General features: G+C 36.7%; 2 protein-coding genes across 3 annotated transcripts in view; one reads left to right on the top strand and one right to left on the bottom strand.

The window, feature by feature from the left end:
• COPS2 (COP9 signalosome subunit 2) overlaps positions 1–22,211 on the bottom strand; it is a 31,395-nt gene extending 9,184 nt beyond the window's left edge. Inside the window, exons 1-6 of one of the 2 annotated variants that reach the window (XM_047766400.1) lie at positions 22,117–22,211; positions 7,814–7,927; positions 6,877–6,954; positions 4,598–4,723; positions 2,120–2,230; positions 1,923–2,000 (exon numbers count right to left, since the gene is read on the bottom strand). In XM_047766400.1, the coding sequence (XP_047622356.1) occupies positions 1,923–2,000; positions 2,120–2,230; positions 4,598–4,723; positions 6,877–6,954; positions 7,814–7,927; positions 22,117–22,170 (561 nt within the window). In that variant the 5' untranslated portion in view covers positions 22,171–22,211. The remainder of the gene's footprint in view (positions 1–1,922; positions 2,001–2,119; positions 2,231–4,597; positions 4,724–6,876; positions 6,955–7,813; positions 7,928–22,116) is intronic. The other variant, XM_047766401.1, reaches the window with a different exon arrangement.
• Positions 22,212–22,358: 147 nt separating this feature from the next.
• Positions 22,359–26,101, top strand: part of GALK2 (galactokinase 2) — a 165,139-nt gene continuing 161,396 nt past the window's right edge. Inside the window, exon 1 of the mRNA XM_047766395.1 lies at positions 22,359–22,605. The gene's annotated coding sequence lies outside the window, so the exon portion shown is untranslated. The remainder of the gene's footprint in view (positions 22,606–26,101) is intronic.

Raw genomic sequence — 26,101 nt, 5'->3', positions numbered from 1 at the left:
ATAAAATTATAATATAAATGATAATGATTCTAATTGAAGCATGAACCAAGTGCCAAGAATGGAAGAGAAAGGACTCACTCTCTTGGGATTTGTTAAAGGAATAACAAAAGTGGTGACATTTCAGTTTGACTTTGAAAGATGACCAACAACCAACGAAACACAGGCCAGGAACAATAGAATTTTTTTCAGATAACCATAAATATCAAGCAATGCCATACACAAAGCCAAAATTAATTACTTATTTGGCCATCCAACTTAAAACTTCTGTTTAGTACTAATAAGTCACAGTAAGACTAAAAACTATGATATGCAAGAAAATCTGTACATTTAGATGACCATGCATCTCTTGTATATACTCTGATGTTATTTACAATCCAGATAGCATTTTCCTTATCTTCCAAAATAAACCAGGAAAAACCTCTCCAGAGGGCTTTTTCATATTCCTTATGTATACAATGAAAGAACTTCTTTCATTCAGAAATGGCTTCTCTACCATTTCCATTTCATATGGAAATGAACACAGCTGCTTATGCATCAGGCTAAGCTTTCCTAAAGAATGTGTAGATAAGAAACAATCTATAAATTATTGATCTGCATTATAAGGCAAAACAATTATGAAATAGAAACACTTTGTTTTTAAAAACTAAAAAATGGTAAAACTATTAAATGAAAATCTGCAGATAATTTAGAACACTATTCTGATCAACTTTTCCCCCATTCACATAAATAACATATAATTAGAGGGCATTGAAAGAGCTTAAAAATATTTAAAACGGTATTTCTACATAATATTTAAACTACTATCAAGTAACTTATTGATCAAGACGAAAAAGGAAATACAAAATGACAGGTTCTATTTAGAAAGTTATAGACGTGTACTGTCTAGACCATGTGGCTATATGAATTTAAATTAAATTAAAAACTCAGTACCTCCATCATACTGGCCACATTTCAAGCGCTTGATGACACATAGCTGATGCTACTACACTGGAGAGCACAGATACAGAATGTTTCTAGCATCACATGAAGTTCTATTGGACAATGTTGTTATATAGGATTCATATATGAAAGCTAGAATATAAACTATCTTTTTAATTTTTCTTTTTAGGGCCACACCTGTGGGCATATGGAACTTCCCAGGAGAGGGGTTGAATTGGAGCTGCAGCTTCTGGCCTACGTCACAGCCACAGCGACCCCAGATCAGGGCCGTGTCTCAGACCTACACTACAAGTGACAGCAATGCCAGATCCTTTACCCACTGAGTGAAGCCAGGGATCAAACCCGTATGCTCATGGATACAAGTCAGGTTTGTAACTGCTAAGCCACAATTGGAACTATACCCGTAAGATTCTTTCCAATTTTCATAGGTACATAACTAAATATGAAAGGCTTATTCTTTTTTTTTTTTTTTTTTGCCATTTCTTAGGCCGCTCCCACGGAATACGGAGGTTCCCAGGCTAGGGGTCAAATCAGAGCTGTAGCCACCGGCCTACACCAGAGCCACAGCAACGTGGGATCCGAGCCGCGTCTGTGACCTATACCACAGCTCATGGCAATGCCGGATCCTTAACTCACTGAGCGAGGCCAGGGATCGAACCTGCAACCCCACGGTTCCTAGTCGGATTTGTTAACCACTGAGCCACGATGGGAACTCCCGAAAGGCTTATTCTTAGCATTAATGACTCATCTGTTAGTTTACTGATACCTGTGTTTCATTCTACAAAAATAAGGACTGAAATTAAGATTAAAAGAGGAATAAATGTAATACTCAGAAAAAATAAGCTTTTTGGTAACTTACTTTCCCAATTTTATTTTTGGGACAATGCTTGAACAAAAATATCCCTAAGCAATGTTTCAAATACAATTTTTTCTTATGCTTTTTTACTATGAAGCAATATTAAGGAAAAATAAAGGAATGCTACCTGGCAGGACTGATGTAACTGGCGTAAAATTTTTTGAAGTTTTCCATATTCCTCTCGTTCTAAATATAACTTCCCCAGCTGTAAAAAAAATAAAGTTATTAAAATTAAAAGATTTCAACAGGAGAAGGCTTGCATCTTTAGCAGAGTTTATCAAGGATAAACTCTTCAGAAGAAAAAAAAGTAATTGTAATTGTTACCTTTGTATTTGTCTTAAACCACAGTCTGTCATTCTTAGCATCTTTCAAAGCTTCCAGTGTTGTTTCATAGAATTCCTGCAGTAAATCCATCTGACATAAAAAATCAGAATTCTATAATTGTAAACAGCAAATTTGTACCTGTTAATAAAGTTAATTTGAACAAACTAAAAGTGCATCTTTGAACTTTAATATACACTAAGATACACTATCTGTATCTTACTGAATGTCTGTGACAGTCCACAAAATCAACAATACCTTAGTAAAGTACAGATCAAATTTACAGAAAGTGACAAAATGTGTTTTTATACAAGTTTTAAAAAATAAAAGCCAGAAAATGTCTAATGTCCTACTAGTATAGGTTTGTCCTTTCCAAACTAGTAACTCACTCTATATAAATAGAGGTAAATAACATGCACATAGAAATAGTATGGTTGTTATCAGTGTATATCTTATTTGCTCAACTCTCATTTGGTACCTATTATGTGGCAAACCCTAAGCAAGCTGCTAAGAAAGAATAAGCCTCCTCCCTCAAAAATTGTTCTATAAATGTGACTCATCAATTAACTGGGCTATAAACTTTTAAGTTACTGTAAACTGTTGGAGATGAATGGAGGGACAATGTCTTGCACAATTTTAGCTGTGTCTAACACCATCAGTTCATATGTCTGAGTATGGCTTTTTTTTTTAATGGAAATTGCTCTTTGTTTGAATTATGATAAGTTCCCTTGTCCCCACCACTTCTGGCCCCGCCTTTGTTTGAATACCTGATTCTCGAGGTCTCTACTTAACAGGATCAAGAGGTAAGAAGGCCATGAGAATAGGAAAGGTTGAGACTGTCAGAAAAGGCTGCCTATTTATTCATGACTGATGTCAAAGTAAATAAGTTAAGTTCTGGCCAACCAATATCTATACTTACTTTCAAAAGACAATAAAGCTTACATAATAGCACAAAGCAACACACAATCTTCAAGTTTTAAAATTACTTATTCCTCCCAACATTTATAAATAATGTACAAAAATGTTTTGATGATGCATTGGTAAAACTCAGAAAACATTTTTTCACTTAAGAAAAGCCTCTTTAAAAAAATAAATAAAGAGACTTAACTGATTAAAAGAAGACCCGATATTAAGAATTCTAGAATTAATGCCATTAGCTGCTAATGTTCTAAGTAAAAATAAGTTTATCTTCCTCTATTTCCATTATGTATATTTTAGATATAAAGAGTAAAAACTGCCTCAATAAATAAAAATGACATCTAGTAGAAAAGACAGATCAAAAGAGGCTGATTTTGAGATGAACATTTTTTGAGTACAAAAATTATCAAGTGTTCTAAGAAATGGTAAGTAACATAATCATCTCTGCTTTTCATAATAATCAAAAATTAGTTCTCTGGTGGCCTAGCAGGTTAAGGATCTGGTGGTATCACTGCTGTAGTGCAGGTTTGATCCCTGGCCCAGGAACTTCCGAATGCCGCAGGCACAGAAATAAAAACTAGAATAATGAAAGCACTAACATTCCACATGCCCACTGTAGTTCCTTTATTCAGCCCTTCCTTTCACCATCTACCTATTCTCTGTAGAAGCACAGAGATAGCACTGAACACCTAATGAGTAATGCTAATTATTAATTGTATGAGTACAGGCTCTCCTCCCAAGGATCCTTATTGAATCAAATCTACACAAACCACCTAGGACTCACTGTTAAGTATTAACAGCTCAGGATGTTTAGCTGAAGTATTGAGGAGTTTATTAGATAGAATTGTGATAGTAACTATATGGGAGTCTAATATAAGCCTGCAAAAGTTGTGTGCAGATTATGTTCGATCTGAGGATATTGTTTAAAGAGATTAAGCTAGGGTTATTACTTTTTAATATTATGTCATTAGTACTATAATCAAGTAGCGTATATTATTATTATTATTATTTTTTCCCACTGTACAGCAAGGGGGTCAGGTTATCCTTACATGTATACATTACAATTACATTTTTCCCCCAGCCTTTCTTCTGTTGCAACATGAGTATCTAGACAAAGTTCTCAATACTATTCAGCAGGATCTCCTTGTAAATCTATTCTAAGTTGTGTCTGATAAGCCCAAGCTCCCGATCCCTCCCACCAGGCAGCCACAAGTCTCTTCTCCAAGTCCATGATTTTCTTTTCTAAGGAGATGTTCCTTTGTGCTGGATATTAGATTCCAGTTATAAGTGATATCATATGGTATTTGTCTTTGTCTTTCTGGCTCATTTCACTCAGGATGAGATTCTCTAGCTCCATCCATGTTGCTGCAAATGGCATTATGTCATTCTTTTTTATGGCTGAGTAGTACGTGTATTATTTTTAAAGCACACTAAAAGTAAAAACTAGCATAACTGCTTAAATAGAACCTTTAGGCTTTAAAAAAAAGAGAGAGAGAGAACAATGCCCTTTGTATAAACAAGAAACACACTGATAAGTACCAAGAGGGAAAAACAGAATCTAACCTGTTTAGAAGTAGAGATATAATCAAGAATAGAATTAATGGATTTTTCAGAATAATTTCTTGTGACTGCACTCCGAATATAGGTCAATAGTTGCTTATATCTGTTCATCATTTCTGGAAAGTTTGTCTGTGAGGAAAAAAAAAACACATTACCAGGTACATATTTATGTACTAAGGAATGTACATGATGTTTATAGTACATATTACTACCTAATTGAAAAATAAAGTTTTCAATTACAGAGGAACTATGTATGAAACACTACAAATGTTTTAGCTTAAATTTGAAGTCACTCGATTACTCAGACACATGAACCAAATTTATAAAGCTTAAAAAAGTTACAACTTACAGATTTTCCAAATTTCAGATATTGTTCCTCACTACAGAACAAACACATAGATTTAAATCATAAAGACTACGAAAATATTCAGAGACTAGGAAGCTCTCTAAAAGTAGTTACTTATTTCTTCTCCCCCTATTATTGTCAGGCTCTTCCATTAAAATCTTAAGTGAAAGAATCTCTTCAAGCCCACTAAAGAATCTCTTCTTATTCCACTATTAAGTAAAGTCCTCCCCACCCCTAAAAAGGAGAAAAGTCCTCCCACCTAATGCTCACTCAATAGTAGATGGAACTACTATTGCTATTCCTTGCAGGACTATTTGCATTACAGGAAACATGAAAGATCTGAGGAAATAAAAGACTACTAGTGAAATTTCCAGCACTTAAATTCCCCATAATCTCCAAATGCTCTTAATCTCTCTTTTTATTGTGCTCTACTCTACTTTCAATCACAAAGATGGAGCAATGGCAGATATAATGCTTTCTTGACTAGCAGAACATGTGTTATTTATTAGGGTGAAGAATAAACTAATGTTACTGTAATTTTCCTGCTTATGACTATGTTCTCCCCTGGTATATAGCATGAAGGACAAGGAAAAAAACATGAGAAGACTCTGTGAAATCTTCTAAGGAAGAAGTGAATTATAAAAAAGAAAGCAGCAGGAGTAGGTGGGAAAAAAAAAATTAACAGAACATGGAAAAGCTTTAGCAACATATACCAAACTACTTTTGTTTTTAAGTACGCCAGTACCGTGTAGGGGTAAATAATAGGTAACATGCTCTCAGTGAGCTGCTAAAATTCATGTTACAGAACATATCTCCTGGCAAAATGGAAATCAGAAATATGACTGTTCCAACTTCAAGATTTTATTTTGATAATTAAATAGGATTTTAGTAAAAAGTTAGTTTGACTTCATTTCCTTATGCTATAATAACTTCAAAGCTATTTTTTCAAAACTTATGTTACTGTAATTAAAGACTGAGGGACAATTAGGTTAACTGCTTTTTTGTTTTGTTTTGTTTTTTAAATCTGCAATGGTGAACACACTGAGTAGTTGATAACAAAACCCCAAACTACTAGAATAACACGAGCCCTACTGTGAATCTAACTGGAAAACAAGAGGGACAGGAATGAAGTGATAACTTTTGTAAACTGTAACTTACTCAGAGATGTTACTAGAGCAAGAAAAAGGCAGAGAAAGAAGGTAGGCAAAATAACACAAAATATAAGTAATTCTTTCCTTTTACTTGCTTCCCATTTTGCCTCAAGGTAAAATGGTAAAATCAAATCTTACAGGTGGGGTACGTTTAAATGGGCTCAAAAAGTAAACCACTACTAGTTTGTTAAGATAGCAGATTTCAATAAGGTCTCTTGGTATTACTTTAAATCAAAGACTCTTAGGAGTTGAACATTGGGCCCTTAATCTCACCATAACTATTCAGTCAAATCTCTATCCTGAGATACCTGGTGCTTACACAGCCTTCTAAATTATAAAATATACTGATGTTTCCTAAAGATATATAAGGCCACCTAGATTTACCAATAGATTATTTGTGAGGTGGGAGAAGAAGAGGAGCCATGAATAACGCTAAGGTTTTGGCCCTAATAAATGGACAAGCAACTCCCTGTAATAAAAAGTAGAACTTGAGAACGCCCCCAAATAAACACTGATAGTTTGGAGAAGAGTCACTCTACTAATCATGCAACCAAATACTGTCCAAATATCTAAAAGAAAAGTCTTCTTAAACAGAAAATTTTGTATTCTATGAAGAATTTTTTAAAATTTAGTATTGCTGTACTCACAAATAAAAAGTAGGCTAAATATGGAAACACATCAACAGAATTATATGAGAGAAGTAGATATAATGCCATTTTGCTGCCATGAAGTTTTTAACTATATAATTTCATTATCAGTTTAATTCCTCTCAAAACAAATCTTACCAACTTGAAGTTAATCTTAATCATTTGTTTCAGTGCTTTGAATCCCCATTCTCCTTTTTCACCTTCAAGTTCCAAAACCTAAAAAAAGAAGAAATTTTTAGTATAACTTAATACTGTTCTTTTCTAATACATCCAATGTCTACTTTTTTAATTTTACATCATATGAAAAACAGTCCCAAGCACTCTTATTTCTCAATGTCATTTTTAAAACACTTAAAAAAAAAAAAACCAGTCTTAAAATGCTTACTTAAGGATAAGAGATCTTATTTTGAAGATCTTTCAGCAAAAATTAAATAAGAACTACTTCTTGATTATTACACAGTCCCCAGAGTACTTTTATTCCTCTGAATAATTTTGGGCAAGAATAACCCCAAAATTTATCAGTAGTAAAGAAATCACATTTCCCCCACTTTTTTGGCCACCTCCGCGGCATATGGAAGTTCTCAGGCCAGGATAAAATCCAAGTCAGAGCTGCAACCCATGCCACAGCTGCAAAGCTGGATCCTCAACTCACTGTGCTGGGCCGATCAAACCAGTACCTTCCAGAGACAAGCCATGTCATTAATTCACTGTGCCACAGTGTAAACTCCAGAAATCAAACTTTTTAGCAATGAAACCACACCTGTGTGATTTGTCACTAAAACAGGAAATAAGATTGCAGGGATAATAACTATTGACTAACATGTTGATTTTCTTTCCACCAGAACCGTACTAGTTTTTCTGGACAACGGCCTTGCTCTATAGATAACTTGATTTGAAAATACAAAGGAATAGCCCTTCTGAAATATTTGCTTATGTTGCATAATACAAACTTACTTTATATGATATCACCATGTATCCAAATATATTTCTGAAACAAAATCACATGGAATTTACTTGATTTATGACATCATTTAGAAAAATAAAAGTTATAGAATCAACCAGAAAAAATACAAACCTTTTGAAAACTGCTTAGTGCTGCTTTTGGGTCATCTTCTTTTAATGCTTTGGAATTATAGTACTGATTTTCCAAATCCACATTTGGCTCAGAGTTACTATCTTCAGAGTATTCCTGTGTTAGAAAGAGATATTAAAATGTAAAAACAAAACAAAACCCACATATTGCTAAAATGTGAATACTGTTACGATAAAAACTACACAGTATAAAAAACAAAATACCTTAAATACACAGGTAAAATAAACAACTATTTAAATAACAAGGAGAAAGGCTAAAATCAAGTAGATAGCAGAATATAGTAGTCTCCCTTTATTTGGAGTTTCACTTTTTGTGGTATCAGTTGTCTGCATCAACTGAGATCTGGAAAGCTCCAGAAACAATTCATACGTTTTAAGTTGCAAGCCTTTCTGAGCAGCATGAAGAAATCCCCCGGAAATCTCCTGCCATCTCTTTCTCCCAACCTGGATGTGAATCATCCCTTTGTCCAGCATATCCCACCTGTGAGTCACTTAAAACAGCAGGCTCATTATCAGATCATTGTCCCAGTATCTCAGTGCTTATGTTCGAGTCAACATCATTTTACCTAATAATCACCCCAAAGCTCAAGAGGAGTGATGCTGGCAATTCAGATATGTCAAAAGAGGCCCTAAAAAGTGCTTCTTTAAATAGAAAAGGTTAAAGCTCCTAACTTAATAAGGAAAGAAAAAAAATGTATGCTGAGTTCGCTAAGATCTATGGTTAAGAACTAATCTACCCATGAAATTGTGAAGGAAAAAGAAATTCATGCTAGCTTTGCTGTTGGATCTTAAACTGCAAAAGCTATGGCCACAGTGTGTGAAAGTGCTTAGTTAAGATGGAAAAGGCATTAAATTTGAGGGTGGAGGACATGAACAGAAAATGTGTTCTGACCAATGGCGGTGTGCTATGCCAGAAAACAAAGAGCCTATGTGGACTTTTCAGCAAGGAATTACCTGAAACAAGTGACACCAAGCCATTTACTGAAAATAAGGGATGGTTACAGAGATTCAGGAGTAAGTTGGCACTGAAAAATATGAGAGGCTACATTTGCCAGTGAAGCCACTGTCACATTTCTGGTAGAGTTGAAGAAGTTGATTATGGAAAGAGACCACATTATACAACTTTTATTACAGTATATTGTTATGATTATTCTTTTATTATCAGTTATTATTATTAATCTATTACTGTGCCTAATTTATAAATTAAATTTTATCATATGTATGTATGTATAGGAAAAAAACACAGCATGTATAGAGATTGGTACTGTCCTTGGTTTCAGGCAACCACCAGGGGTCCTGGAACTACTGCAGAATAATTTATTTCAGGTCAAAACTACAATTTCCATAGAATCAATACAAAGAAAATTACAGAGAAATATTGGTTAATAACCTCCAATTTTGTAATGGTTAACCTTCCATTGATAACAGAACCTGAGAAAAAATCAATTATTTTAAAATTATTATGTAAATGTTAATTATCTTTAGTTCCATAATCTAATTTTCTTTACTTCCCAAGTCTAAATTTCATTATTCTAACATGGTCTAACTACCTAGGATGGTAATCTATATATGGCAAATAGTCTATTGCTAAATATTAACATTAATATTAATATTTTCTTTATGTGCATTCCCTATTACTCAACAGCTGTGTAATTAACATACTTTACTAGTCCTGCAACAATCAAAATAAGTGAAACAAAATGAATTCATACAGTTTCATGTGACTTTCACTACTTAAGTCCAGTTCCTAGTTATGAAACAATAAAGCAGAAAGAAAAACTGGAGTATGACTACTATTCTGTGAAGCAGTATAAACAAGAGTTTAAACAAATATTCAATTTAATGATGAGATTATAAAATATACACAAATTAGTGTAATAAAAGTTATTATCTGGGAAGATAGAAGATTTCCTTTAGCTACAAATCATTACAAAGGGTAAGTTTATGTCAAACTAAGAATAATGCCTGGAAATATGCACAAAAAGAACAGTATTACAGAGTTATTTCTAAATTCAAATACAGTTAAACTATTTTGGAGGTATTTAAGAAAAATTCTGTACGGTCTCCCAAAGGCACATGAAAGAAAGTATATTGAGTGTAGTGTTAGGAAGCTCAAAAACATATATAAACATGAGATGAATTTTTCCTATGACCAGTAGATGCAGGGGAGTGTTTGATGTTAGCAAAAAACAAATTTTATGGGACCAGTGACTTTGCAATGTGCGCCCTCTGGAGGATAATCATTTCCTTGTGTGAAGCACTGGCACTCAGTCCTACAGATTTTAGATCAGGAATTCAGTTATGCTCAACATATGAAAAAAACTTTGGAACACTTCTCTTGAGGATGAGCTCAAATTCTGAGTAGTGAGTACATGTCATAATTATTCATTCACTTCTTAATGCTGTAATTTAGGTTTGACTAAAATAAAACTAATTAAACTAAAATCAAATGATGCTGTGATAGTTACGGCTTCTGAACTAGTTTGAAAGATAAATGGGAGTTTGCCTGGTGGACACAACTAGAAAGGGGAAAGACAGCAGCTGACATGAAATAGCATAATAGGAGGAAACTAAAAGCAGTCATACTGTTGGAACATAAAAAGTCCTTACTGATTCTCCTTGAACATAAATCCCAAATCCATCCACTTTTCCCCATTTCCCTTGTCACCACCCTAGCCTGCCAAGCTATCTTCATCTCTCCACAGACTCTAATAACCTTCCCGTTCTCCCTCTTAACATTTAAATTCCAATCTTCCTGTGGTAAACAGCCAAAACAATTTTCATAAAATGTAAATTATCTCATTCCTCTTTTCAAAAGTTGTTTCCCATTGATCTTAACAGGTTTAAAAATCAACAAGATTTGACTCTTGACCATACACCCAACCATATTTCTTATGAAGATTTCCCTTGTTCACTTTGCTGCAGCCACTCTGGACTTACCTCGAAAAAGGCTAAACTCTTTCTCACCTTTAAATGCCATTTTTTTTTTCTTTCTACACCTCTTCATCCCAGTGTATCATAATAGCCTAGAAGTGTCACCTCCTCAAGGAAGACTTGGAATAAAGAATCACAGCCATAAGACCTACTCTACACCTTTGGAAATTAGTTCTTCTCTAGTAACTATTCAATAATACACAGGACTAGCTAGCCGAACCAGAAAATGACTTTTCTGCTACCCAAATTTTTAAAATGCACCTCTAAAAATTTAGAGGTAAAATCCTCTTGATTAACCGCTATCACCCCCTAAACAAAACGAAAAGACAACCCACAGAATGGAAGAAAATACTTGCAAATGAAGAGACTGACAAGGGATCAATCTCCAAAATTTATAAACACCTTCTGCATCTCAATACCAAAAAAACAAACAACCCCATCAAAAAATGGACAGAAGATCTGAACAGACAATTCTCCAAAGAAGACATACGGATGGCCAAAAAAACACATGAAAAGATGTTCAACATCACTCATTATAGAAATGCAAATCAAAACCCCCATGAGGTACCACCTTACACCGGCCAGAATGGCCATCATCAAAGAATCTATGTAAATGCTGGAGAGGGTATGGAGAAAAGGGAACCCTATTACACTGTTGGTGGCAATGTAAATTGGTGCAACCACTGTGGAAAACAGTGCAGAGACTCCTCAGAAAACTGAAAATAGAATTACCATTTGATTCAGCCACCCCACTCCTGGGCATCTATTCAGAGAAAAACCATGACTCAAAAAGATACATGTACTCCAATATTCATCGCAGCACTATATACAATAGCTAAGACATGGAAACATCCCAAATATCCATCAACAGAGCAGTGGAGCAAGAAGATGTGGTACATATACACAATGGAATATTACTCAGTCATTAAAAGGAATGAAATAAAGGCATTTTTAGCAACATGGATGGACCTAGAAATTATTACACTAAGTGAAGTCAGACAGTGAGACACCAACATCATACGCTATCACTTACATGTGGAATATAAAAAAGGGACACAATGAACGTCTTTGCAGAACAGAAACTGACTCACAGATTTTGAAAAACCTGTGGTTTCCAAATGAGACAAGTTGGGGGGTGGGGGGATGTGCTGGGGGTGTGGGATGGAAATGCTATAATTTGGCTGTGATGATCATTGTACAACTATAAATGTAATAAAATTCATTGAGTAATAAAAAAACTATCACCATGTCTAAGAATCTAGATTCTTACTCAAAGCCCATTTATTTCTAGTTTCATACCCCATAACAGATTAGTGAAAAAGTATCTAGGCCAGGATATAAGAAAGAGGTACACATGAGTAGAACATGGATTGCCAGAAGGTTAACTTCAATTACTGGAAATTATTGGACTGATTATAACACTGTTGAAGATAGAAATCTTAACACCTCTTACCATGTCTAAATGTCTCTTGTACTGGCTGGCTCCAGATTAATGATATTTCTAAACTCTGAATAAACTCCCCCAATCACTACAAATGAGATAAGACTTAATCCAGCCCTCAACATTTTATGAATATATTTTTTTGGTGTTTCACATAACATGGGTTAAGAAGTGAAATGTGTGTAGTTTTTTTTGGTATAATTGCAATTTAATTCTTAAGTGTAACTACTGAAATGTATAAATACAGGAGATTTGGCACAATGGGTATGTTACTGATTGGCTTCTTATAATTGGCAAGTCTCTTGTTATGATCTGCAACACTATGTTGCAGCCTCCAGGACATCACTAACCTGCCATGTGCAGCTCAGGCTATTACACCATTAATCCAAACTGTGCACTACAGCAAAGTATACTTTAGTTATTACATAGGCATGACTTTTTAAACTGAACATATTTTGAAAAGTCTTTAGAATAACTCTGTTGTGTAGGTATCTATTACTTATACTTAATGATAAAGATCTTTAGTATAAACCAGCAATTAAATGTTGCTCAAACAAAGGCAAATTAAGTCTTTTCCCTCAAGCTATGCATGGTCAGAGACAGATATGCAAATGAAATACCAATATAACACAATAAAAGCAAGAAGAGACACATACTAGGAACAGTGGCAGTTCAGAAAAGGAGTAATCAACTACACTTACATGAGTCAAAAGAAGGAAAAGTTATCTGAACCAGATCTAAAAATATGAATAGAAGTTCTGAAGAACGAGGAAAGGCACTGGAAACAAAACAATTAACATATGCAAAAGCATGGAAGCTTAACATGGCCTTGTATATCTGCAATAGTCTGATTGGGCTGAAGCACAGGATTTTGAGTAGAGCTGTTAAGGCAAAAAATGGTATCAGAGGAAGAAAACTATACAATGTGCAAGGAGTTTAGCTCAAATGGAGACCCACTAAAAGATCTTATAAGGAAATAATTAGATTTGTGTTTTAGGAAGAATACTCGGGTAGCAATGGAGTAGTCCATTGGATACTCTTACAATAGTCTGGCCAAGACATGATGAAGTCCCGATTCCATTCAAACAGTAGAATAGGGAGTTAAGGAAGGGGATAGAATAAATATATGCAATGTTAAGGATATAGAATTAAAAAAAACCCACCACATGGGCACAAGAAAGAGGGAAAAGTTATCTCTAATGACTACTGCTGACTTGGTTACACACAATGTCATTAGTTAAAATAGGGAATATAGGAGACGTATTATTGCTAAACTGATTTGTTTATGTCAGATGAAGAGGAGATAACTATAATTTATAATAGCATAAACAAAATGTTTTAAAAAGATAAATAGAAATTTAACCTATAGATTAAGAATGCTTTAAAAAACAAAGAATTTATGGAGTTCCCATCGTGGCTTAGAGGAAATGAAATCTGACTAGTATCCATGAGGATGCAGGTTTGATCCCTGCCTCGTTCAGTGGGTTAAGGACCTGGCATTACATTAGCTGTGGTGTAGGTCGCAGATGCAGCTCGGATCTGGCATTGCTGTGGCTGTGGTGTAGGCCAGAGGCTACAGCTCTGATTTGACCCCTAGCCTGGGAACCTCCATGTGCCTCGGGAACGGCTCTAAAAAAAAAAAAAAGAAAGAAAGAAAGCAAAGAATTTAAGCAATATATGAAGAAGAATCAAGCACTGGAACAGTGTTAAAACCCACTAAAATTCATAGTAGTTCCAATCTATTTATATAAACTCATGTCCTGACATCTTCCCAAAACAATCTGTTACCCATCCACACTGCCCAAATCTATTTATGTCAAGCAGTTTAAAAATCTCTGCTTTGGCATATATTTTCTCTGCTAGGAATTCTATACCACTTTCGCACCCAACAAACTCCCCACTTGTCTCCTATGATGCTCCCCATCACAAACACTCTTGGAAAAGGTATTCATCATGGCTTACCTTGTTATTCTTTCTCCAACTCTTCTTAGCAAAATAAATTTTCTCCTTGGACATGCTTCTACATAACAAGCATGTCTCGGACATGGAGTCTTATGTGTATATTGTTCCCATCTCCCCTCACCAGCCCCACCATGAGCTCAAAAGCAGGAACTTTCTTTTACTCATCTTGATATCCCCAGAACCTGGTATATTAGACTTGGGCTCTAGTTTTGCCTCGTTCACTAATTTGTTGTGTAAATTAGGTAAGTCACTCACACTAGGATGTTTCAGTTTCTCTCCTGTCAATTATGGAGGATGAACCCTACAGGAAGTCTAATTCTTGCTGAGGTCCATGTGTTCATTTTGGGATATAAAATAAGGGCACAAATTTACTCTGTGGATACTCATAGTTTACAGATTTACATAACGGGTGAAAAGCCTTAAGTTTACCTTATTAGCACATAAGAGCTGTCTCCCATTACTTATGGGAGATCTTATAATGATATTCTTAGTTATCCTTGCTTGAACCTCTAATTTCATTATACAGGGTACATCTATGAAGTAATGCAATAGGCCTTTTTGAAAATATACCCAAATTTATATTCTTTCTTTCTTTCTTTATTATTTATTTATTTTTTGGGGGGGGGATCTTTTTGCTATTTCTTTGGGCCGCTCCCACAGCATATGGAGGTTCCCAGGCTAGGGGTCCAATCGGAGCTGTAGCCGTCGGCCTATGCCAGAGCCACAGCAACGCGGGATCCGAGCCGTGTCTGCAACCTACACCACAGCTCACGGCAACGCTGGATCGTTAACCCACTGAGCAAGGGCAGGGACTGAACCCGCAACCTCATGGTTCCTAGTCGGATTCGTTAACCACTGCGCCATGACGGGAACTCCCCAAATTTATATTCTAAACCAATGTTTTTCTTTAAAGCAGTAACTTTAAGAGGTTGTAATTTATTCCAATTATACTGACATAGATTATTAAGTAGCACTTTTGAAATTCTTAAGAAAACTAACTTCATTAGTACCAACCTAAAAGAGCATCTTCCAGTTTGATGGTCCAACTTATTTATCAAACCTAACTCACACAATTTTGACACCTATGAAATGGAGAAAACATAGCTATAATTGCCGTTAAAAAAAAAAAAAAAAAAGCTTCATTGTTTCTAAGAGGAAAAAAACAGGCCAAATTCTTGTCAAAGGAGAACTGGTTAAATAAAGTATGGTAAATCCACACACAATCAATGTAGCTATAAAAAGAATTAAGTTCTCTGCATTCTTCTATAGAACAGTCTCTAAGATTAAAAAACAAAGTATAGAACAATACATGTAATATGCCATATCCTGATTAAAAAAAAAATAGAGGATGATAAAAATGTGTGTTTGGTTACCTATGGAGAGGAATGGGAAGAGGGCAAATGGGGAACAAAAATGGAAAGGAAATCTTATCTTAACATTTCACGTTTTTGAGCCATGTGCATGTACTACCTATTTTAAAAGCTAGATGCTTCAGGTTCTGAAGAACTCTAAATAATTTTGAGCAATGACAAAATCACTCTTTGGTCCTCCAAAATCAAAGTAGGATTTTTTCCTTTTCTTTCTTTTTTTTTTTTTAACAGCCACACCTGCGGGATATGCAAGTTACCAGGTTGGTGTCAAATTGGAAATGAAGCTGCCTGCCTTCATTTCCAATGCAATGCGGGCTCTGAGCCACATCTGTGACCAATACTGCAGCCTGGGGCAGCACTGGATCCCTAACCCACTGAGCAAGGCCAGGGATCGAACCAGCATCCTCAAAGACACTATGTCAGTTTCCTAACCTGATGAGCCATAATGATAACGCCAAAAGTAAGATTTCTGTTCATCATTTGTACCCTGAAACCCATACTCTCTGCCACCAGCAATAAAAAGTAATATAGCTTGACTGAGAAAGGTCTGCACGAAATAAAAACATTTTAAAATTTTCCTGACATTCTTCACATTTTCCAGATATCTTCCCTATATTTTTCCCATCCAGCAAAATAAGAAAATCTCATTCCCACTCAACAAAATCATAATACGGATCACATATTTATAGTGGACAAGTGTTCAATATGGGCATAGCAATGACAGATAACCCTTCCTCTCCTGGGTATAGGTTTTCAATTACAGTGCTCCTTCCACAAAGAAGAGCAAGCAACCTATCCTCCCTCTCTACAGTGAGTGAGTGGTTCACAGAAGGCCACAAAGGCCTAAGTTGAATCGTAAAGTCCTTCCTAGGGTTTAACTTAGCCCTAGCAAGGAAGACTTTTTTGCCTTTGCCATTATAATACTAGCAAGATAACACTTTACATCTTGTGACATGTACTCCTGTTCCTTCCACCCAAGAGTCCTAATACAATTTATCAAGTTTTCCCTATCACTGAATATTCTTTAGAAAAATGGTGTGAGATGCTGACAGAGCATACCAACACATGAATGTATCATAATTTATCTACTATTATTATTAGTTAATCCATCTATTATTAATACCTATTAGTATCTGTATTATTAGTATTAACAGTGCTCATACTAATGATAATTTAGGAAGCGTTTAACATTATTTACAATTAAACATGTCACATTTCTTTCATTTTTTTATCTTTTTGCCATTTCTTCGGTTGCTCCCACGGCATATGGAGGTTCCCAGGCTAGGGGTCTAATTGGAGCTGTAGCCGTCGGCCTACGCCAGAGCCACAGCAACGCGGGATCCGAGCCGTGTCTGCAATCTACACCACAGTTCACGGCAATGCCGGATTGTTAACCCACTATGCAAGGCCAGGGATCGAACCTGCAACCTCATGGTTCCTAGTCGGATTCGTTAACCACTGAGCCACGACGCGAACTCAAAACATGTGAACTCAAAACATGTCACGTTTCTTTAAAAGCCTCAACTATATAATCAAATTTCAGCTTTGTTAAGACTACATGCAGAATTCCAAATGTGTGCAGAGCACAGAAAACACCGGCCAAGGCCACAAAAAAGTATTTTGTTTGAAAATCTATTCTTTTTTGTTGTTGTTGTTGTTGTTGCTATTTCTTGGGCCGCTCCCGCGGCATATGGAGGTTCCCAGGCTAGGGGTTGAATCGGAGCAGTAGCCACCGGCCTACACCAGAGCCACAGCAACGCGGGATCCGAGCCGTGTCTGCAACCTACACCGCAGCTCACGGCAACGCCGGATCGTTAACCCACTGAGCAAGGGCAGGGACCGAACCCGCAACCTCATGGTTCCTAGTCGGATTCGTTAACCACTGCGCCACAACGGGAACTCCTGAAAATGTATTCTTAAAGATTCCCAACATTTTGTCTCTAAAGCTCTAAGTGACAACAGTCTCAGAATAAAATAACCCATAACCTCCAAGATCCTTATATGCACAATGAATGACAAGTGAGTCTTACTTTTTGCCCCATCCTGTATTTATCTACTACTTCTTTTTCAAAGTATATACTCTATTCACATAAATTCAAGTCTTTTCAAAAAATAGAAGTTAGTGTTTTGTTTAAAATCATGTTTTAAGTTTCTTTATAACATGACATCATTTGTCTGATCTTGTTAAAATGATGACAAATAAGAGATTCTGTAAGATATGCTGCAGCTAAGACTCTCCTCTCTCCCCTTTCAAAGAAGACAAAAGGGAAGTAAATTTCTAGGGCATTAAAAAAGACTACTAAGACAAGAATAATAATACTGGAGTTCCTATCACGGCTAAATGTTTAACGAATTCGACTAGGAACCATGAGGTTGCAGGTTCGATCCCTGGCCTCGCTCAGTGGGTTAAGGATTTGGCATTGCTGTGGCTGTGGTGTAGGCCGGTGGCTACAACTCCGATTCGACCCCTAGCCTGGGAACCTCCATACATTCAAGCACTAATCATAATTATAAGCCTGACTAGGTGACTAAGATGAAGCTCACAGCTTGGTAATGTATTTGAACAGGTGCACTTAGTCTACCTTTTCAACTATTTTTTTTTTAATTCTTTTTTGGCCATACCCATGCATATGAAAGCTCCAAAGGCCAGGGATCAAATCCTAGCCATCACTGCAACCTATGCTACAGCTGCTGCAACGCATGATCCTTAACCCACTGTGCCAGGCTGGGGATTGAACCCATACCACCAAAGAGACAATGCCACTGTGCCATAGTAGGAAGTTCCTCAATGATTTTTTTTTTACTTGTAATACATTTAAGTACAAATATACAATGCCCTACCTATAACAGGGAACTACTAAAGAATTATTTTTAGTCTGAAGTCAGTTTGTCTTAAATTCTTTATAAAAAGATTATTAGAAGTACTAATCAATTTCATGCTAGAATGGCTGAATTATGGAATTACATTTAACTTACCAATGGCCTTATTAACTTAATGAATGGCACATCAGTTATTCATTAACACTATTAGTATATAGTATATTAATGAATGGCACTACAGTTATTATTAATTGTTACTATTAACACCATTAGCACATAAATCTGTAAAATTATCATTGAATTAAAAGATATTTACTGTACCATTTTCCACTTCTCCATTCACTGCTTATTGAGGCTACATTTATGCCTGTTTTAGTCTCAAATAAAAATAGAAAAGATCTTAGAAATAAGAAGTTAAGAATACTGAATTTGCTGCTGCTTCTTTTTTTTTTTTTTTTTAGGGCAGAGCGTGCAGCGTATGTAAGTTCCCAGATGAAGGATTGAATTGGAGCTGCAGCTGCCAGCCTATACCAGAGCCAGGTGGGATTTGAGCTGTGTCTGTGACCTACACCACAGCTCACAGTACTGCCGCATTCTGAAACCATTTAGCGAGGCCAGGCAAACCTGCATCATCATGGATACTACTCAGGTAACAAAATCCTTGAGCCACAACAGGAATTCCTGTTTCTTCTTCTTCTTTTTTTTTTTTTTTTTTTGCTTTTTAGGGCCACACCTTTGGCATGTGTTCCCTGGCTGGGGGGCTGAATTGGAGCTACAACTGCTGGCCTATACCACAGCCACAGCACCTCAGCAACTTGGGATCCAATCCTCGTCTGTGACCTGCACCACAGCTCACTCCAATGCCAGATCCTTAATCCACTGAGTAAGCCCAGGGACTCTCGTCCTCACGGTTTCTAGTCAGGTTCATTACTGCTGAGCCATGATGGGAACTCCCCTGTTTCTTCTTCTTCTTTTTTTTAACCAACTCAGTTCTCTCTTCTTTTAGCTCCTGGGCACAAACGATTATTTACTTTCTTGGATTAAAAAAGCACAGTCTTAGAAACATTTTTACTTTTTCCAGTGGTATCTTATCTATATCTACTGTACTGGGCAAGAACAAGAAGTGATTTAGGGTATTAAAATTTACCAACAGACAACTTATGAAATATATACCGAATCCTTTAGTTAGGATACTCATGGTTCTTGTTAAGATTTTCATTAAAATGAGGTGATGGCAAATATTCCGACAAACATTTAAAAAAAAAAAAAAAGTTTCCCTAAAATAGCAAGCCAATTCTGTTGACTCTTAAATCCTAAGCAAACATAAAGACCCAGACCAAAAAAACCACTAAAACAGGAGTTCCTCTCATGGTTCAGCAGAAACAAATCTGACTAGTAACCATGAGGTTTCGGGTTCAATCCCTGGAATGGATCAGTGGGTTAAGGATCCAGCATTGCCAGGAGCTGTGGTGTAGGTTGTAGACGTGGCTGGGATACTGTGTTGCTGTGTCTGTGGCTCCGCTCCGATTAGACCCTTAGCGTGGGAACCTCCAAATGCCAAAAGTGCAGCCCTAAAGAGCAAAAAAATAAAAAGTACCAAAACAAAAAAGCCCTTCTCTTTTGGCAACATATAAACATGACATGGCAACCAGCCCCTTTAATCTTTTTTTTTTTTTAAATATACAATGGCTTAAGAAAATTACATTAGTAAAAAAATAATATAATATATATGTTAATGAGATATGAGGGGAAGAGAGGACTATTTAACAGAATGTTGGGAGAACTTTTATTTAATCATGTGATAGTTAAAATCTTACTTTTTTGGTTAAGAGATAAAAAAAGTTAAAACAATTGCATGTTCAATTTTATACTGTACATGTAGTGTAGGCCCTTAAGGGCTGGAGAAACAGAGCCAAGTTAAATCATGTATGTTTAATTAAAATCTTTGCAAAAATGAACTAACTACTTCATTAGATGGATTTTTTTTTTTTTTTTTTTAAGGGCTGCACCCATGGCATATGGAGGTTCCCAGGCTGAGGGTCGAATGGGAGCTGTAGCTGCCAGCCTACAGAAACTCAGGATCCAAGCCATGTTGGCAACCTACATCACAGTGGATCCTTAACCCACTGAGGGAGGCCAGGGATCACACCTGTGTCCTCAGGCATGCTAGTCAGATTCATTTCCACTGAGCCATGAGAGGAACTCCCGGAGAGGTTCTTACTGCCATTCCTTCATTACAGTCTCACTAATGATCTTCAAGTTAATCAAAGTATTAATAAATCATGTATTTAAAAAACTATTGCTTAGAAAAGAGATAAGCACAAACATTCAAAACAAACTAAAACCACAGACATAATTAAAAAAAGCACTTTCATAGTTAAAAAAATGCCTGTAATATAAACATGTAATAAATAAAAATGCTGAAGTTACAAGCAACATTCTTAATGGACTTCAGGCACTGCCTAAAACTGGCCTGTTTGCACAAACTAAAATCTAAGGCAGAAATCATAACTACCAGCATAACTCTACGTTTAACTTTAAGAATTACCAAAACCTCTACTACAAATTTTAGGTAATAGCAAGCATCTCCTTCCTCTCCCCCTTCCAAATGTGTTTTCTTCTTAAAGGGAAAGTATTGCAAATGCCTATAAAAAGATTTACACTATTTCAAAACGATATACTAACATCTTGAGACTCTGGCACTTATGAGCCAGACTTCCCTAAGTATCTATTTCATAATTTTTTGATAATGCAGGCATCACCATAATATACAAGAATCATGCAGAAAAACGTCCCCCAAATAAAAAGCAAAGCCAAGGTGATGCTAATTCTTGGTCGAGATCATTTTTCTTAGTTTCCACACAGATAATATTTTTGATTATCAACTTGAAATACCCCATAGTGAATTTAAAAAAATCACCCTGTAAATCCGTTCATAAATTAAACCTTGAATCTTTAAAAACAACCATTCAGCAACATAAATTCGTTTATTTCTCCACTGTTGATACTTTTAACTTTGAATATTGGGAAATTTCTAAATAAAGAAAAAAGCCATTGGGTCAACCCCCTTCTCTTCCCCTCCCTGCCCCCAAAAGCCTTAAACAAAAAGCAAAACCTCCTGCCCAAGTGTTTTCTTAAAACAAAACAAGTAGCTAAACTATTATTTTTAAGCTAGCCTTGCTCTCAATTCTCCACTGCACCTTCACCTTAAACCAAAACGCACCCTGGACAAGACTAACCTAAGCTCTGTTTACAGGAGGCTCAGAAGTGGTGTTTGGCTGTCAGGCCTGGGAGTATTAAGGCCCCTAGTTTTCGGACCCTTCCCCTAGCATTTCGCATTCGCTCACTTCAAGTGTGAATTAGAAGGGCCGAGAATGCTGGGCCCGAAAGGGCAGAGCCGGGGCCTAGACCGCTGCATGGTCCCCAAAGCGGCTTGCGCGGGAGGGAGGAAGGAGGAGACACCGATAACCGGACGCCGGAGGTCAGGAGTGCCCATGTAAACCGAGCTGGCGCTCGGACTTGGGAACACAACGCTCGGGACCCTCTTCGCTGCCTCCTTTACCTTCCCCTCCCCCATGCGGGAGAAGCAGGGCCCCGGCCCGGTGCGCGAAGTGGGAGGAGGTAAACTCGTCCTGTCACTGCTCCGGGAGAGGCTGGAAGGAGCACATGTTCCACGGGGAGAAGCGGTGGTCGCCCCTGCCTCGGCCTCTAAAGCAAGAAACCACCTCCAACCCCAGAGTTCTGTCCCCTGCGCCTCACCAAGTCGTAGTCCTCCTCATCATCGCACATGAAATCATCCTCCATGTCAGACATCTTGGCTGGGAGGGGGGAGGGGGAGGGGAAATTGGCGACAACCTCCTCCCACAATCCTCCGCGGTTCAGCGGCGTCACTCCCAGCCTCTCCTTTCCTTCCCGTCGCTCTTAGAGGAGCTGAATGTTTCCCCCCGGAACAAATTAGCTCCGTTTAGAGAGGATTCGCTACGACGCCAAAAGCTAGTGCACCGTCCCCCTCTTCCTGCGAGACGGTTGGTGCCTTAGCAACTAAACCTAGCAACTAGGGAATCGAAGAGTACTGAAGGATTTAGGAAGCCTGCTCACAACGAGCGGTTTTCAGCCTCCTGGGCAAGGGAACAGTCTCCTTCCTTGCCTGGACTCTGGAACCATTTCTTTTTGGTGAAAGTAAGAGGCAGCTTGGGATCAAAAACCTTTCACGGAGAAAAATCCCGACATGCCCATCCCATGTGACAGGTAGTATTTTTTTTTTTTTTTTCCCCATGTTTGTCGTCGTGCATTTAACTCACACATTTTGGTCCTGGGATGTTGGGAGACCTTTCAGCAGCACGGTTTACACGTAATGTTTGTTATATCTGTAGTCGACAAAACGGTTCTGTGGCTATCTCAAATTAGTTAAGCATTAATCAGTTGAGGTACTTTAGGTCTTATTCAGTTGTTCAGCAAATTATGAACTGACCTTTACTGCCTGTGGGACCGAATTAAGGTAACAGCTAAGGACTTTTTAAAAAAGTGCATTATTGTTACACACCATCGTTAGTAGAATTCGAAATAAAGAAATGAAATAAGGGAAAAAACTGCTTTTCAAATAACACTTTACTTACAAACTTCCAGTTCTGTTCACTTGAATCCATAAATTTTATATAGCACAGATAAAATTTCGGATTCTTTTTGCACCTAGTTATGTAACCGCATAGCAAAATGTATGCAATATATTGTTGACAATGATTATTTTATTTATTTTTTCCCTCCTTCCCTCCCTCCCTTCTTTTTTCTTTTTTTAATTTTACGGCCGCACCCTCAGCATATGGAAGTGCCTGGGCTAGGGATTGAATCTCAGCCTCAGCTGAGACCAACTCCACAGCTGCAGTAAAGCTGGATCCTTTTAACCCACCGTGCCAGGTTGGGGACCCAAATCACACCTCTGCAACAATCAGAGCCACTTAAGTGAGATTCTTAACTCACTGCCTACAGCAGGAACTCCAACGATGACTTTTTTAATTGTGGAATAATAGTCCCTCCATTGAATGTACCAATGCACCATAACTTACTTAAACATGCTATTATTGCTACACATTTTGAATATTGTAACAATAACACTATTTTAAATTCTGGAGTTATTATCTTTGTCATTGTTCTTTCTTAAGAAAAAGTCCAAGAAGAGGAATTGCAGGCTGGACTTTTTAGTAATCATTTAATTTACCATCTTTGGTGTCATAGTTCTTCAAAGTATTTATAACAATAATGCTGTCTACTTATACACAAAGTTTTTCCTTAGTAGTCTTCTCCTCACAACATTTTATAATAAGAAAGTTCAAACTTACAGAAAAATTTAAAGAAATAGTCCAGTGAACATGTGTGTACCCACTGTCAGCTTTATTTGTATGTGTGTAAATATTCTCAGAATCAGTTGAAAAATGCACACATCACTCTTAAATGCAGCTATGTGTATTTCCTAAAAATAAGGACATTCTCTTATATTATCACAATATAATTATTACAGTAGGAGATTTAATAATTCCCTGATATCATCAGATACCCAGTCAATGTTCAGAACCCCCTTATTAAACATAGACTTTAAGAATTCAAAGTCTTTATTTTTTATTTTTTTAAAGTTTTATTGAAGTATAGTTGATTTATAATGTGATAATTTCTGTGGTACAACAAAGTGATTCAGTTATACATATATACACATCCATTCTTTTTCAGATTCTTTTCTCATATAGATTATCACGGAATATTGGTTAAAAGTTCCCTGGGCTATATAACAGATCCCCATTTGTCAGTCATTCCATATACCACAGTGTGCATATGCCCCCAGTCCATTCCTTTTCCTCAAAGAGCTTTTAATGATATCAATTTAGAGTCCAAGGCTTTCGAAGCATGGCAGTTCGATTATGACTTCCCAAATCCCACACCAGAGATTCTGATTCAGTGGGTCTGGGGTAGAGCTCAGGAATTTGTACTTATAACCTTAAAATAAAATTTAAAAATCTCCACATAACTCTCGTGATTATGCATCTTTTGTCTGGGACAGTTTGGCTGAGTCCTGTTGTCCGGAATAATAATTATCAGCACCCATCACTGTAAAAGTCTGGACGATAAATCACATGGTTATTCTACAGTAACCCATAAATCTTCGGAAAAGAAAATAGAATCCTAAAGTGACTATCAGAGATACATAGTTTTTGCTTTTTAGCCAGCATAGCAATTTTGTAATTATCTATTAACCACGTGCAGACTGATCACATGTAAAAAACTTCATGTTGATGTACTTTGAATCTATTTATTTAATTTGCTGCCTTTTAATGTAATCTCTTGCTTCTACAATGGGGAAAGAATTATTCAGAAAGTTAGTGAATAGGAGCACTATGAAAAATGCAGCTGAATTTTGAGCGTAATATCCTTTGCAACCTCCAAATTTCACAAATGTAGTCTGGAAATTTGCTGAGCAAAAGTTTTCAGTGTTTAGCATATGGCTTGGGGACACAAATGCTAATGCATATTTCTTGAATAAATAGACACATTTATCAATCTTTGTGCAGGCCATGCCCTTATATATATATCTACACATAAAAATCTTTAAAAAATTTTTATTATAGTTTATTTCCAGTGTTCTGTCAATTTATGCTGTACAGCAAAGTGACCCAGTCATACATGTGTATATATTCTTTTTCTCACATTATCCTCCATTATGTTACATCACAAGTGACTAGATAAGAGTTCCCTGTGCTATACAGCTCAAAATCTTTATTTGTCCTTAAAAGCCATTTAAATATCATCTGATTCACATAGCCTATCCTAAATACTTTGCGCAACTATGCTGTTCTCTTTTTCTTGACATCAATTTCACTCAATGGTTAAATCATTAAATTTTTTTTTTATTTTAACAGGGTATGTTAATATGACATGGTGCCCTTGTACAAAGTGCATCCTGTGTTTTTTAAAATATTTTTTAAAAACTGGGAGTTCCCGTCGTGGCGCAGTGGTTGACGAATCCGACTGGGAACCATGAGGTTGCAGGTTCGGTCCCTGCCCTTGCTCAGTGGGTTAACAATCCGGCGTTGCCATGAGCTGTGGTGTAGGTTGCAGACGCGGCTCGGATCCCGAGTTGCTGTGGCTCTGGCGTAGGCCGACGGCTACAGCTCCAATTAGACCCCTAGCCTGGGAACCTCCATATGCCGCGGGAGCGGCCCAAGAAATAGCAACAACAACAACAAAAGACAAAAAAAAAAAAAAAAAACCCTAAGGTATAGTTTAGCAGCTTTATTGAGGTACATTAAACTGCACACACTTAAAATGCAGTTTTATGAATTTTGACATATGTATACATCTGTGAAACCATCATTACAACCAAGATAATGAACATACTGCTCATCACTGCAGAGCTTCCCTCATTGCCCCTTGACAATCCATCTTCTCCTCCCTTCACTTTTCCCATGCAACCACTGACTTCTTCTTTGTCATTATAGATTAGTTTACATTTCCTGAAATTTAGTATAAATGAATACTAAATTCATACAATATATATTCTCTTTTGTGTGACTTCACTCAGTGCAGTGTAAGTATTTTGAGGTTCATCCATGTTGTTGCATGTATCAAGTGATTGTTTCTTTTTATTACTGAATGTTCCTTTTTATGGATATACCACAATCCATTCACTTGTTGATGGATTTCTGAAGGGTGGTTTTTTTTTTCAGTTTTTCCCCCGTTTTTGGCTAAGATAAATAAA

This window comes from Phacochoerus africanus, chromosome 2 (assembly GCF_016906955.1).
Source record: "Phacochoerus africanus isolate WHEZ1 chromosome 2, ROS_Pafr_v1, whole genome shotgun sequence".
Lineage (NCBI taxonomy): Eukaryota > Metazoa > Chordata > Mammalia > Artiodactyla > Suidae > Phacochoerus > Phacochoerus africanus.
This window is presented reverse-complemented; position numbering and strand designations above follow the sequence as displayed.